This window comes from Lipotes vexillifer, unplaced genomic scaffold (assembly GCF_000442215.2).
Source record: "Lipotes vexillifer unplaced genomic scaffold, Lipotes_vexillifer_v1.1 scaffold371, whole genome shotgun sequence".
Taxonomy (NCBI): Eukaryota; Metazoa; Chordata; class Mammalia; order Artiodactyla; family Lipotidae; genus Lipotes; species Lipotes vexillifer.
Genome location: NW_006786304.1, coordinates 4,478,143 through 4,493,226, shown reverse-complemented (window position 1 = coordinate 4,493,226; position 15,084 = coordinate 4,478,143). Strand labels below are relative to the sequence as shown.

At 54.2% G+C, this 15,084-nt stretch overlaps 2 protein-coding genes across 2 annotated transcripts; both read right to left on the bottom strand.

The window, feature by feature from the left end:
• Positions 1-116: 116 nt before the first annotated feature.
• TTC9B (tetratricopeptide repeat domain 9B) lies at positions 117-2,394 on the bottom strand. Its single transcript, XM_007458656.1, has 3 exons — positions 1,964-2,394; positions 1,217-1,399; positions 117-333 (listed from the first exon to the last, which is right to left on the bottom strand). The coding sequence occupies exons 1-3, from the start codon at positions 2,382-2,384 to the stop codon at positions 224-226; spliced, it is 714 nt and encodes a 237-aa protein (XP_007458718.1). The 5' UTR covers positions 2,385-2,394; the 3' UTR covers positions 117-223.
• Positions 2,395-7,237: 4,843 nt separating this feature from the next.
• CCNP (cyclin P) lies at positions 7,238-12,633 on the bottom strand. The gene is given in 7 exon segments (XM_007458700.1): positions 7,238-7,477; positions 7,828-7,986; positions 8,908-9,063; positions 9,142-9,231; positions 10,663-10,889; positions 10,940-11,060; positions 12,607-12,633. Coding segments are annotated over 7 exon segments (1,020 nt in total).
• Between the last annotated feature and the right edge of the window lie 2,451 nt (positions 12,634-15,084).

Below are 15,084 nucleotides of genomic sequence, written 5' to 3'. Positions count from 1 at the left end.
CCCCCCCCCCCCCACCGCCGCATGCTCCCAGGCCTCTCTGGATCTCCGAGGTCCAGGGGTTGAAGTCCAGGCCCATGTCCCCACCCGGGCCCCCGCAAGAATACCACACGGAGAGGTTATGGTCACCAGCGACAAGTGCTTTACCAGCAAACACATGAGTCAGGGGAAGTTACATGGTGAGGTGGGGGGCAGTGGGGGTAGGGACGGTCCCCCCAGGTTGGCTTCAGCCAGTGACACCCCGGGACGCAGCCCCAGCCCCACTGTCTTCCCGCTGGAGGCTGCAACGGTTCATCTTCAGCTGAGTCAGCTGGATGTAGCGCAGGACGTTGGTGTCTGCAGGGGAGGTGGGCAGGGCATTATCTGCGTGTCCTGGGGCAGCAGGTGACATCTGCACCACCTCGGCTCACACTTCATGGTCCCCAGCCTTCGGCACCGCCCCCCCCCCCAAGGCTGGTAGAGCCAGAGCCCTTCTCCAAAAGCCCCAACCGAGCAAGCAGAGCAGGGCGTGTCACACGTCCACACTTCCGCATCTGCTGTGCCCTCTGCCAGGCATGCCTCTTCTCAGAGACTCCTGTCACACTTCTTACCCTCCTGTGACATCTGTAAGAAGCCTGTTCCCTCCAAACTGCTCGGCAGGAAAACTCATCTTGCCCCTGCTCCCACACCCTGTGCCATGCACCTGCTGTGCTCCCTCTTCAGTGGCTCCTAATACAGAACTGAGTATTGTGTCTGCCGCCACCCCACCGCACACACACCCTATGACCTCCCACAGGGCAAGGAACAAGCCTCCAGCTCTGCCAACCCCGCCCCCTGCCAATCTCCTGGCACTGCCAGGAAACAGGTGAAAGAATAGGTGAGTGTGTGAACAGGTTAGTGAGTGAGTAGATGAATTAATTCGGGGCGGGGGGCGGAAATGGCGATGGGGGAGGGGGATGTGAGTGGCCAGGGAAGTGGCTGAGTAGGTAGATGGGAAGCAGCAGGACGGGCTCAGGACGGAACAGATGAGAGGTGGTTGGGTGAACGCCAGAGGAACGAGGGGCGAGTGGGCGCGAACGAACGGCAGGTGAGTGGAGGAGTGGGTGTGCAAGGAGTAGAGGGGTGGAGGCAGGACGTGGGGTGAGGGGTACAGCATTCACTGAAGCAGCCCTGCCCTGATCCTCCTGCCCTTGTTTCCTCCTCTCTGGCCCCTTTCCCTGCTCCCTCCCCGCCCCCTCACCTGTGGGTTCGCGGCTGCGGGCCTCCTGCAGGTAGCGCAAAGCACGCGCATAGTCGCCCAGGTGGTAGAAGGCGATGCCGGCGCGGTAGGTCGCCTTGAAGTTGCCCTGCTGCTTCTCCAGCACCTTGAGACAGTACTCGCGCACCCGCTCGTAGTTCACCAGCTCCGACTGCAGCAGGCAGGCTGCGGGGGCACCACGAGCGACACTCGCAGAGCCTGTCGACACCCCAGGCCTCACCTGACCGCGAGGAGCCTGGACTTCAGGCTGCGGAGGACCCCTTCCCTTTCCCACGGCTGAACCCGGCCTAAGGGATTGCTCAGGCCACCGGGGGCCGCCAAGCTTCTGACCAATCAAGACAGAATCAATCTGCACCTCCGCTAGAGGGCGCGAAAAACACAGACAGGGGCTCACAGGTGCTTAGCTGGGAGGTGTCTGTAGGGGAGAGTACTAAGGGTGATCTCAGAGGTGAGGGACAGGTCCTTGAATGGCTCATCCAAGGTAGGTTTTTCTCACCTGAGGTTCGCAGGTCGCAGCCCAAAGCCCATTTCCTGCATCCCAGCTCCTTCCATTCCCTGTGGTCCCCTAGACTCCCAACCCCTCTTCCTGATCAAGTTCTGAGGTCTCCCACCACAGACCCCAGCCCTAGCCCCTTGAAGCCTCCAGCCGCCCCCCAAGGCTTGACTAGTGCCTCTCACGTCCCACCCCTCTCACATATGCACCCTCTGCGCTCCCCGACGGCCCCGTACCAGTGAGAGAGTCATAACATTCCACCTCCGTGTTCTCCACCAGGCGCCGCTGCTCCTCGCTGAGGCGGGCTGGCCCTTGGCTGTTGGCGGGCCCGGGGGTGGGGGCGGGAGCGGGCAGGCCTCCAGGGCGGGCCCCCTGCGCCGCCTTCAGTTGCAGCAGTGCCCGATGATACTTGCCGATGGCTTCCCGGAACTTCTTCTCTCGGTAGCAGCGCTGACCCTCCGCCTTAAACGCCACGGCGGCCCGCAGGCTGCTGTCGAGAGCCGCACCCAGGCCCCCCGACGGCTCTGCGGCAGGACTGGACCGAGCCGACCCATGGCGGGGGCTGGGGCCCGGCGGGGAAAGGGCGGGAGGCGGGCACGGCGGAGGCTCCGGGGCAGCGCTGAGCATCAGCACCGGGGACAGCGCGCCGCGCTGCATTGTGGGAAACTCCTGCGGCCGCCGCTGCAGCTACCGCATCGCCCCCCCGCGGGGCTGGTCCCCATTCTTTCTCCGCCCCCGCACCTCCGGTAGCCGACTCCGGCTGCCCCCTATGGGTCTAGAGAAACCCCTCAAGACTTCCCCACTCTCTCATTCAAATCCCTTCTTCCCACTCCCCTTACCCTCCCAACCCTCCTGCTTGCTCTCCTCTCCCATGCCCAAAGCTCCTAAACCTTTCTAGAAGGAAAGAACAAGTCTGGCAGAAAGAGCAGGAAGATAACAACCTCGTGGAAGGCTGGTTTTCAGACCGCTAGGCATTTGGCATATTGGATAAGAACACAGGCTACGGACGCAAGCTGCCCAGATTCAAATACCTGCTTATTTTCTCACTAGTTGTATGACTTATATAAATCACCTGAATTACCTGGAACTCTGTATCCTCATCAGTAACATGGGACTATGATAGCAACTTTGGAACCCATTCATTTATCTATGCAACAAACAAATATTCACTGATATCTTTCTGTGCCCAGCTCTGGGGCTGGGTGATGCTGGGACATAGCAGGGACTGAGAGAGCCTCAGATTCTACCCTCACTGGGTGCCTAGGGAAGTAGGGGAGACAGACCAATGACCAGACAGTGGCAGCCCAGAGTGGGCTAGCCTGGGAACTACAGGCAGGGGGGTTGGGGCTGGGACGCGGGAAGCACAACAGGCTCTGACGGCCCAGAGGAGGTACCCAGCATAGGCTGAGGTGCTGAGTGAAGACTTCCTGGAGGAGGGGAGAACTCGATGAACAAAAGAGATCTGCTTCTTGCCCTTATCGAGCTCACTGTCTGGGTAGGAAAACCAGTGGGAAAGCAGTCAAGTGACAGCCCAGAGTGAGGAACACAATAATAAAAGAGTGTAGAGAAGGAAATACATGAGAGGCTTTCGAGAGAAAAACTGAGGGTGAATGATTGTCCTTCAACACTCCTTAGCCGCTTACTTAGTGGTGGGACCCTGGCCAAGCTCCTTGGTCTTCCTCCACCTTCCTTCTGTGTAACAGGGAGGTAACAAGTGAGCTTACTCCAGAATAGCTGTAGGAACTGAATTATATTATGCAGGTAAAGCACAGGGCCTGGTACAGTAATGGGCAAATAACAGCCAGTGTTTCTTATCGTCCTTGAGACTGTGAGATATGTGATCGTAAGTGCCTGACTCCGAGTCGGCATCCACATATAGTTGTTGAATAAATGAGTAACTATGTATTAGCACCATTACCCCTCACACACACACACACACACACACACACACACACACACACACACACACCCAAGACCCTAGCTGAAGTCTCATTCCCAAGCACCAAGCCTGCATTTCCACTGTCCCCTCCCCCTCCCACTGCACGTCCTTCCCCCGGAGGTCCCATGGCAGTTCCCACCCAACAGGCCCAAACCTGAACATGACACCTTTCATCCCAACTGCAGTATCTGCTTCTATATTTTATTGTACTTTGCTGAGTCTCTCCCTGATCCCCGATCCTCCAAACTTGAACACCTCAGTGGTGAAAACTTCCTCCTCTCTGCACCTCCAAACCCAGAGTCTATTATTCCAGAGACTGGATTCCAGAACAGCATTGGTCACCTTTCGGCACCTCGGGCATGTTTTTGTTTTAATTAAAAACTTGGAAACCCACTGATTCATAACAATTATTTTCTGAACACCTACCAAATGGCTAGGTGCTAGGGGCTCGGTAGAAACAGGGGACAACTGTACCTCACAATCCTGCTAGGATGCAATGTTAGCACATCTGCAACACTTACTAAGTGTCAGACACGGTTCTAAAGCTTTAGGTTTATGTTAACTCACGTCCTCATCACACCACCAAGAGGTCGGTACTATATTATACCTACTGACACTGTGGCACTTCAGAGGTTAAGTAAATCAGATCCCATTTAACAAACTCTTGCCATCAAAGGCCCATACTATCACAAACTGATGACCCTCACAGGCCAGTATATGTGATGTGTTAGATTTGTGCAACCGTTAAAAATACTGAATTAGTTGCCAGCATTAGAAGAGCAGAGATATTTATGGAATCACAGATTTTCAGCTTCCTTTCGTGAACAAAATCTGAAAATCTGGCAACATCAAGGTAGCTAACATTCCTCATGACTAGGACAGGCATTCTCAGTTTCTCACAGTCGCCATTGCTCCTAGCTTCTCCCCAACCCGAAGACCGAGTTTCCTTCGCTTGCATCGCGATTTTCCTCTCAGCATCCCTAACTCCCGCAAGCGTTTGTGTTAGGGATCCCCGTTTTGTCCCGCTCAGCGGTGCTTGCGGAAGCCCGCCACTGCCCCCTGGCGTCGGAGTCCAGAATTCTCATCGCGTCTCCCAGCTGCCATTAAGGGACTTGGTGAGAACATCCAATCAGGTGGGTGAGAAGCCCGGGAAGTGACCAATCAAAAGCGACAGAGGGGCCAGAATTCGACCACTGAGGATAGAGAGCGCTCGGAATAAAAAGCTCTTTTATTGAAGTGGGAGACAGACGCACAAAGAGAGTCTTTTTTTGCTGGGGTCTCGGGGCTCAGGGAGGCCCGGCCGGGGGGTGGCGGAGCAGGCGGGCGGCGACGAGGCTGGTGCCCTGGCGTTGGGGCCGCGCGTACTTGAGGAAGATGGCGGCGAGGCCGGGCGCAGGGCCTCGGAGCGCGGCGCGGACCATGCACGGCTCGACCGGGCCCAGCTCCGCCCGGCTGCGGCGGACACACACACACACACACACACACCCAAGACCCTAGCTGAAGTCTCATTCCCAAGCACCAAGCCTGCATTTCCACTGTCCCCTCCCCCTCCCACTGCACGTCCTTCCCCCGGAGGTCCCATGGCAGTTCCCACCCAACAGGCCCAAACCTGAACATGACACCTTTCATCCCAACTGCAGTATCTGCTTCTATATTTTATTGTACTTTGCTGAGTCTCTCCCTGATCCCCGATCCTCCAAACTTGAACACCTCAGTGGTGAAAACTTCCTCCTCTCTGCACCTCCAAACCCAGAGTCTATTATTCCAGAGACTGGATTCCAGAACAGCATTGGTCACCTTTCGGCACCTCGGGCATGTTTTTGTTTTAATTAAAAACTTGGAAACCCACTGATTCATAACAATTATTTTCTGAACACCTACCAAATGGCTAGGTGCTAGGGGCTCGGTAGAAACAGGGGACAACTGTACCTCACAATCCTGCTAGGATGCAATGTTAGCACATCTGCAACACTTACTAAGTGTCAGACACGGTTCTAAAGCTTTAGGTTTATGTTAACTCACGTCCTCATCACACCACCAAGAGGTCGGTACTATATTATACCTACTGACACTGTGGCACTTCAGAGGTTAAGTAAATCAGATCCCATTTAACAAACTCTTGCCATCAAAGGCCCATACTATCACAAACTGATGACCCTCACAGGCCAGTATATGTGATGTGTTAGATTTGTGCAACCGTTAAAAATACTGAATTAGTTGCCAGCATTAGAAGAGCAGAGATATTTATGGAATCACAGATTTTCAGCTTCCTTTCGTGAACAAAATCTGAAAATCTGGCAACATCAAGGTAGCTAACATTCCTCATGACTAGGACAGGCATTCTCAGTTTCTCACAGTCGCCATTGCTCCTAGCTTCTCCCCAACCCGAAGACCGAGTTTCCTTCGCTTGCATCGCGATTTTCCTCTCAGCATCCCTAACTCCCGCAAGCGTTTGTGTTAGGGATCCCCGTTTTGTCCCGCTCAGCGGTGCTTGCGGAAGCCCGCCACTGCCCCCTGGCGTCGGAGTCCAGAATTCTCATCGCGTCTCCCAGCTGCCATTAAGGGACTTGGTGAGAACATCCAATCAGGTGGGTGAGAAGCCCGGGAAGTGACCAATCAAAAGCGACAGAGGGGCCAGAATTCGACCACTGAGGATAGAGAGCGCTCGGAATAAAAAGCTCTTTTATTGAAGTGGGAGACAGACGCACAAAGAGAGTCTTTTTTTGCTGGGGTCTCGGGGCTCAGGGAGGCCCGGCCGGGGGGTGGCGGAGCAGGCGGGCGGCGACGAGGCTGGTGCCCTGGCGTTGGGGCCGCGCGTACTTGAGGAAGATGGCGGCGAGGCCGGGCGCAGGGCCTCGGAGCGCGGCGCGGACCATGCACGGCTCGACCGGGCCCAGCTCCGCCCGGCTGCGGCGGAGAGACGGAGAAACAGAGATGAGGCAGGGGTAGCGGGGAATAGGAGACGACCTGTCCTCGGAGCTTGGGGCCCGAGGCTGAGAAGACAAGCTGACTTGGGTCCCCGAGGACTTCTCAGGAGTTCTCTCGAGGTCGGACACGCGGTCCATCATCTAGAGTGACTGGAGGGCGCTGACGAGGGGCAGACCCCCTATTTTTCCCTCAGAGCGCGGCTATGGGAGAGCCAGGACCCGCGGAGAGGGAAGGACTGGGGCTGAGGATGGGCATACATCCAGCTCTACCCTAGGGCACGGGCTGCAGGAAAAGATGATTCACCCTGCCCCGCGGTGGCGTGGTTAACAAGGAGATGAGGGACTCCAGCAGCTAAAGGGACAGCAATTCGTGGCCAGGAAGGGAGCTAAGGGACTCGAGGCTGGCAGACCTCTCGTTCTCAACCCTGGAACGCAGTTAGAGCATCTTCTGGGCCTGAGGAGATCCTATTTTTCACCCTGGGGCAAGGTTAAGGGCCCCGACATCTGAACAAACACCCCAGTCTCTCAGACACCCCCAGAGAAAAGCAAATGGGACCCCCCAGACGAGGCAGACACCCCATTCTCTCTCGCACCCAGCAAACAAGTCTAGCCCCACCCCAGCCCCCAGCCCCCCGCACACACACCTAATTGTCTCACATTCTCTGAGACAGTAAAGACGGCGACCAAGAAGGTAGGCCCTGAAGCCACAGAGAACTTCCGCCGCGGCCATACCTGTAAAGCGCCGGCTCGGGCCCGGAACCCGCCCCGTGGAGCACCCGGTGTGCCAGGCTCAGCGCTGCAGCGGCACGGCGACCCGGCTCCCATCCTGCGGCCTCGGCCTCCAGCAGAGACAGCTCCAGGAAGTAAGTGGCAAGTAGCAACACCTGCCATTGTGGCGGGGAGCAATCAAGTCCCGCCCCTCCCCGTGCAGGCCACGCCCCTAGCCGCGCAGGTCACGCCCCTGCCCCGCGCACCTGGGGGCCGCTCCGGGCCAGCGCAGCAAGCAGCCCGAGGCAAAGTAGCGGGCCCGGGTGGTGCAGCCGGAAATCCAAGCGGCTCAGGATGCGGCGCTCCGCGCACAGAAGCTCGGCCCGCGAGAAGGAGCCATCGCCCAGGAGGCAGAGGGAGGCGGGCTGGGCACCCCCTGCCATTGTGGCGGGGAGCAATCAAGTCACGCCCCTCCCCGTGCAGGCCACGCCCCTAGCCGCGCAGGTCACGCCCCTGCCCCGCGCACCTGGGGGCCGCTCCGGGCCAGCGCAGCAAGCAGCCCGAGGCAAAGTAGCGGGCCCGGGTGGTGCAGCCGGAAATCCAAGCGGCTCAGGATGCGGCGCTCCGCGCACAGAAGCTCGGCCCGCGAGAAGGAGCCATCGCCCAGGAGGCAGAGGGAGGCGGGCTGGGAATTGGGGGGAAAGAGGTGGAGGAATCTTGAACCCCGGCTCGTTACTCCCTGCCCTTGAGCTCCTGGGATCGGTTCAGTCCCTGTGCTGGACCTCAGTTTCCTGGTCTGTAAAATGGGGCCATTGATTTGTTGTCTGGAAATCGTGGGAAGCAGAGGCTTCAGAGTCAGATAGACTTGCGTTCCCGAGCTCAAACCTTGCCATTTACTCTCTGTGTGACATGGACATCCACTGAAGCTCTCTGAGATTCAGTTTCTTCATCCATAAAACGGAGATGTTACTCCCTACTTCACCAGGCAGTTCTGATACGGAACTGAGTTTATGCATGTTAACTATAACAACTCAAGAAGGACTATAGGGGCTTCCCTGGTGGCGCAGTGGTTGAGAGTCCGCCTGCCGATGCTAGGGGACACGAGTTCATGCCTCGGTCCGGGAGGATCCCACATGCCGCGGAGCGGCTGGGCCCGTGAGCCATGGCCGCTGAGCCTGCGCGTCGTTCGTGCCCCGGTCCGGGAAGATCCCACATGCTATGGAGCGGCTGCGCCCGTGAGCCATGGCCACTGAGCCTGCGTGTCCAGAGCCTGTGTGCTCCGCAACGGGAGAGGCCACAACAGTGAGAGGCCTGCGTACTGCAAAAAAAAAAAAAAAAAAAAAAAAAAAAAAGACTATAACTACTATAACTATTCAAGACTGAGTTCAAGTCCCAAATGCTTGCCTTTGGGCAAATGTCTTCCTCTCTCTGGGCCTCAGTCTCTTCCTCTGTTAAAGGGTTAGCCTCTACACTGGTAGCCTCTACCACAGACAGACATGCTGGGATTCCAAGAGTAGGTAAAGTGCTCGCTTGGCACACAGTAGGCGTTTAATCTGTGATGTGGCGAGGAAGGGCTCCACCCTCCCAAGCCCCGCCCCGGGAGTACCTCTGGAAGCACGCACTCTTCCATTTTGCACGCCACGAACAGGCAGGCCACGCCCAGCAGCTGCAGGCGGTGTAGGCGCACTCGGCCCGCGCCTAGGTAGGAATCGAGCAGGTGCACGGCCAGGTAGAGCGTGTCCCCCGCCAGGCCCAGGTACTCCTGGGGAGAGGCGCAGGTAATCACCACGGTTCTAGGATGCTACGCAGGCCCAGCCCTTTCTCCCTCCCCATTACGTACGTGAACCTGCACTAGCCAGTCCACCACTAGCGCGCGCATCTCCGGGGTCACGGTGCGGGGCAGGGCCCTCCGGGGCAGCGCGCGGCACACCTGGGGTCGGGCAGGAACGGCCTCACTCTCCTCACCTGTGCCTCGGCTTCTCTCCCGGGCTCCAGCCCTGGGTGCAGCAATCTCCTCGCACCAGTTGGATGTCACGAGTGCCACACACAAACTGGCCTCCGAGGTCCCCTCCGAATATGCTCTTCCGTGTCCCCATCTAGAACCCTGGACACCTCACTTTCCATCTCTCCAGTCTAGCCCCCATGGCCACAGGACTTCCTGAGCATCTCCTCCTGGGTTCCCAGACTCCAATCTTAGTCACCAAGCCTCAACCCATCCTCCTCAGAGCACCCAGAGGGTCTTTCTAAAGTATAAATCTGACCAAGGAACTCCCCTGCTTAAAATCCTTCCTGGGCTTTCAGTACCCTTAGGAGAAAATCCCAATTGCTCTCAGACTCTCTCAGGCCCTGCTCCAACATCACCTCTTCCCTCTCTCCCCTCACAACCCACACTCCTACTCCAGTGTTCTTTTGGCCCTAGACTATGCCAAGCTCATTCCTACCTCAGGACCTTTGCACTTATGTACCGGCCATTCCCTCCAGCTGAAATGGTCATTCCCCACTCCTTGCATTGCTGACTTCTCAGTCATTCCAGTCTCAGCTAAAATTTCCCTGACTTTTTCTATACTTTTCCCTGCACCCCATCATCTCTATCTCATTGCTTTATTCTCTTCATAGTATTTCAGTCTGGAGATACCCTGTGTTTCCTTGAATGTTTTGTCTTTTTGGCCCACTAGACTGCTGGTACCATGAGGGCATGGATTTCTGTTCAGATCACAGCTGTGTCTTGGTTCCTAACAGAGGCCCTGACCCAGGAGAGATGCTCACAAGATGTCTGTTAAATAAACACATCCCTTCAGTATTTCTTCTGGCAGTGCCTGTCAGACAGTTGACTGTGGACCACCGTGGCCTGTGTTTGGATTTTGTGGCCCTTCTGAAATTATCGCCCGCATTTGTTTGTCTCCTCACAGTGAGGACAGCCTATCTCATGTTGTCCATCACAGCATCCCCAGTGCCTAGAACATGCTCAGAAACATTTGTTATAACTCGCTAAATAGTTGGTAAGTGAGTAAATGTGAGGGACAAGTACGAGAGGTTATGCAATACCAAAGGAGGGGCTGCAGACAGCCTGGGGAAGATGGGAAAGGGCATTCCCGGCAGTGGAAACCACACAGGTAACAGTGCGAGAGAAAAGCCAAGTTGTGGGTGGCAGTGGTGTAAAAGCTGCAAAGTCGGGTGGGAAGCGAGGTGAGAGGCTGGCGAGGTGGGAGTTAGGGAATGCTTGCTGAGTGGGCGTTGGGCGAGCGAGTCAGCTTTGGCTTCCTCTAACCCGACAGCCTCTGCTGCCCTCCAGGGATGTGGGCGGCGCCAGAGTTGCCCAAAGCCCGCTGGTCCACGAGTGTCCCGCCCCGGTCCCACTCACCATGACTTCGGCGAAGATATCCCCGGCGTACTCACGTTCTCCCTCCAGCCCCAGCGCGCTCAGAGCCTCCTCCAGCCCCGGCGGCGCGCACGGCCCGGGGGGCCTCTCCGGGCATCCTGGGGAGACCCTCCTGCCCGCGGGGACGCCGTCGGGGACTGGGGTGCTCCGAGGCTCGGGATCGAGGGGGGCAGTTGGACTCTGCAAGGGAGAAGGGGTGGGGTCAGGGCCTGGAGAAAGGCCCAAGCCAGGAGTTGGGAACCTGGCTCCTGTATCTCACCAGCATCCTTCAGGCTGGAGTCAAGGGCCAAGCCGAACTCCCGCCTCTTCCCGCTGGAGCTGAGGGCCCGCGGTGGGCGCTTTAAATGCGCCTGGGCGCATGCGCGCTGAGCACGCCTCACCTGGGCAGGCGCACAGGCAATGGCGAATGCTACGCGGGCTGGCTCTGCACCCTCCAAACCTTCTAGGTCAGACAGCTGGATCAAATCCTCTTCCTGCTACTTACTATATGACCAGAAGCAGGCCCTCTGAGGCGGACTCTCAACCACTGCGCCATTCTCCTGAGCTGTAAAGTAAGGATTTGAAAACCTAGCCGACAGAGTTATCCTGAGGAATTTGTAAGATGGTTTAAGTGTCCAGCACAGGGATTAATACAGTAAAAGCTCAAGGCATGGGAGCTATAAAATCACATAACAAATATTAATAGAGGGCCTCTGTCCCCTGTAGTGGGTATTCAGGGATGAGCAAACCACCTGTGGTCGATGCCTTTACCAAGCCCACAGCCTACTGTGGAGGTGACCCGCACAAGTCACCGGCAATCGGTCTGGACTAGTGCAGCGGCCTCTTTACTGCTCTCCCTGTACCCATCCTCTACAGTCTGCTACCCACACGCAGCTGGAAATGACCCTGTGACACCTAATAAGTCAGATCACACTCTGCCTCTCTTCAGAACATGTGGCTCCCATATCCCTCAAGTTGAAAGTCCAAGTGGCCCTATATTATCTTCCCATCCCAAACACACCTTAGAGCTCATCTCCTATCCCCCTCACTCATTCCTCTCCCATGACACTGGCCTCCTGGCTCATCCTCACTCACACCAGGCACAGTCCTACCTCAGGGCCTTTGCACTGGCTATTCCCTCTGCGTGGAACCTCTTCTGTCAGAGATCCTTCATTTCCTGTAAAGTGTTTACTCAGATGTTACCTTCTCCATAAAAAGTGCCTTCCTAAGCATTTCCTGTTCCCATTCTTTCGATGCACTTATTCTCTTCTTAGCACCTACTGCTTTATTTATTGTCTCCCTCCTGACTAGAATGTGAAACCCATGAGGGTAGGGCTTATCTAGTTTTTTGTTTTTCATTGCTGTATTCTCAGTGCATAGAACAGGGCTTAGCACATAGTCGGGTACTCAAACGTTTGTTGAATGAATGAATGAACAGGCTGGATGTAACTTTTATTTATTTTTAATTAATTAATTAATTTTTTTTTTGCGGTACGCGGGCCTCTCACTGTTGTGGTCTCTCCCGTTGCGGAGCACAGGCTCCGGACGCGCAGGCTCAGCGGCCATGGCTCACGGGCCCAGCCGCTCCGCGGCATGTGGGATCTTCCCGGACCGGGGCACGAACCCGTGTCCCCTGCATCGGCAGGCGGACTCTCAACCACTGCACCACCAGAGAAGCCCTGGATGTAATTTTTAAAAGATCTGGAAGAGCCTCTTTGAGGAGGTGATGTTGAAACTGAAACCTGTAAGAGGAGGAGCCAGAAACACAAAGAGAGGGGAGAATATCCCAGGTGGAGTGAACAGCATGAGCAAAGGCCCTGAGGTAGGAGAGCTTGCTATTTTCAGGCACTGAGAGGACCGTGAAGCTGGAAAAGTGAGCAGAGAGAAGAGTGTGAGATCCCGGACCACTGGCCTTCTGTCATACTTAAAATAAAACAAACTCCTTACCTTCAGCACAAGGCCCTTTGGGCACATTGTTACCTCTCTAAACTCATTTCCTTCTACTCTCCCCATTCCTCAGCCTTTCTGAAATACCCTGTCTTCTTTATGTTCCCCAAACACATCAGACACCTGCCTGCCTCAGGACCTTTGCACTTGCTGTTCCCTTTGCCTGAACCCCTGATGAGGACCTGGATATTTATATGCTCAGAGTATCTCTACACAGTACAGGCAGACCTCAGAGACAGTGCAGGTTTGGTTCCAGACCACCCCAGTAAAGCAAATATCACAATAAAGTGAGTCACACAAATTTTTTTGGTTTCCCAGTGCATATAAAAGTTGTGTACACTACACTGTAGTCTGTTAAGTGTGCAATTGTATTATGTTTAAAGAAACAATGTGCATACCTTCATTTTAAAATGCTTTATTGAAAAAAATCACACACACAACAACAACAAAAGAAAAACAAAAAACACGCTAACCATCAACTGACAATACAGGGTTGCCACAAACCTTCAATTTGTAAAACATGCCGTATCTGCCAAGTGCAATATAGCAAAGCACAATAAAATGAGATATGCCTGCACGAAATAACTACAAAGGGAAAGTAGTAACTTTACAGAGGAGAAATCTGACAGACGCCACCTTAACCAAGGAATCAAAGTCATCACCAGGAATAGGACAGATCACCTCACGTGCCTCCTGATAGGATGCACTGAGAGGGGCATCTCATTTTGGGGAATTCCTTTCAAAAACAGCTTACATATAACCACAAGGAAACATCAGGCAACAAACTCTGAGGAGCGTTCTGCAAACTAACTGCCCTGTAAGCTTCAAACCAGACAACTGAATGCAACGTGTGAGCCTGGACTGAGTCATTAGCCAGGACTTTTCTTTTGTATTTGGGGACACTAATGTGACTATCAGTAAAATCTGATCAAGGTCCAAGAGAAAAGCATTGTTATCAATGTTAATTTCCTGACCTTGATAACTGGACCGTGATTATGTAAGAGAATGGTCTTGTTTTGGGACAGATACATAAATATCGTGGGGGGGGGATAAAGTCAGTGTAGGATATCACGGAGAACCTGCGTGAAGGGTAGATGAAAATTTTTCGTACTTTTTAAAAATTAATTTTGGAGATTTATGGAAAGTTGCAAAGAGAGGACAGAGTCCCCATATACCCAGACCCAGTTTCCCCTACTAACACTTTAGTGTGGTCTTCCTGTCACAATTTAATGAACCAATAGGGACACAGTATTATTCAAGTCCACACACTATTCACACTTCCTGACGTTTTACCTAATGTCTTCTCTGTCCCAGGACCCCATTCAGGACACCACATTACGTTTAGTCTTCATGCTTCCTAAGGCTTCTCTTGGCTGCGACAGCTTCTCAGGCTCTCCTTGTTTTGAACAACCTTGACAGTTCTGAGAACCAGTGGTCGGGTCTTGTGCAGAACATCCCTCAGCTGGAATTTTCCTGACGCGTGTTTTCTCTTTATTAGACTGAGAGTGTATGTTTCAGGAAGACCTCAGAGATAAAGTATCATCTAATCGCCTCCTATAGGAGGTACACATTGCCGACATGATTCACCACTTGACGTTGACCTTGACCACCTGCCTGATGCAGCTCCACTTTCTCCACTCAACAGTTGCCTTCCCCCCTTTCCATACTGTACTCTTTGGAAGCAAGTCACTTTGCAGTCCATACCAAAGGAGTGGGGGCCATGTTTCCCCTCTTTGAAGGCAGACTGTTTACAGATATTATCTGGAATTCTGTACAGATATGTCTGTTCTCACCATTTGTCATTTATATCAGCACAGACTCATTTATTTTACCCCTTGGGTATAACCCAATACTATGCTATTTAGTGTTGCTCAAATTGCTTTCAGCTGTGGCCACTGGGGGCTCTTTCCCATTGGCTCCTGTGTCCCTTCAATGCCCCGTCAGTGAGGGTATGGTTTGGTTCTAGTAGGTCCTTATTTTCGGGCACAAGGTGTTCGGGTTCACCTTGCACATTTTCTGCTCCAGTCCTAGAATCACTGTGGTACTATTTTTAAAGTTTCAAAGTTTTCAACGAGTCTGCAATTATCTCAAAATTAAAGTTAAAAATATGTGAATCGCTACACTTTTGGGGAAAGCTATCTGGCATGTATTAAAATACAGCAACTCTAGAATGTAGGCCACAAAAACTTAAAAAGCACAAGCGCGATAAGATGGATTGTTACACTGTCAAAGGTTTATTACAGTACTGCTGGTGGCAGCAAACAAACTGGAAACCAAGTAAATTCTTGTCGACAGGGGGCAGCTGAATCAGTTGAGGCACATCCAACCCGAGAAAGCAGAGAAAGCTCGTGAAGCGGCTGGAGGCATGACAAGTGTCCACGAGGAGTCCCCCAAATGCAGAAAAGTGGCTCAGAGAGGAGGATCTCATTTCTACCAATGACCCAGCAAGCCTACTGATGTACATATGCTGGCGGGGGG

Bases quoted from the DNA above. Each gene is read 5' to 3' on its own strand.
- TTC9B (XM_007458656.1), bottom strand. From the start codon at position 2,384: ATGCAGCGCGGCGCGCTGTCCCCGGTGCTGATGCTCAGCGCTGCCCCG. The intron at 1,400-1,963 runs GTACGGGGCCGT...GTGCCCCCGCAG, and splicing joins ATGTTATGACTCTCTCACTG to CCTGCCTGCTGCAGTCGGAG. The intron at 334-1,216 runs GTGAGGGGGCGG...CCTCCCCTGCAG, and splicing joins CCGCAGCCGCGAACCCACAG to ACACCAACGTCCTGCGCTAC.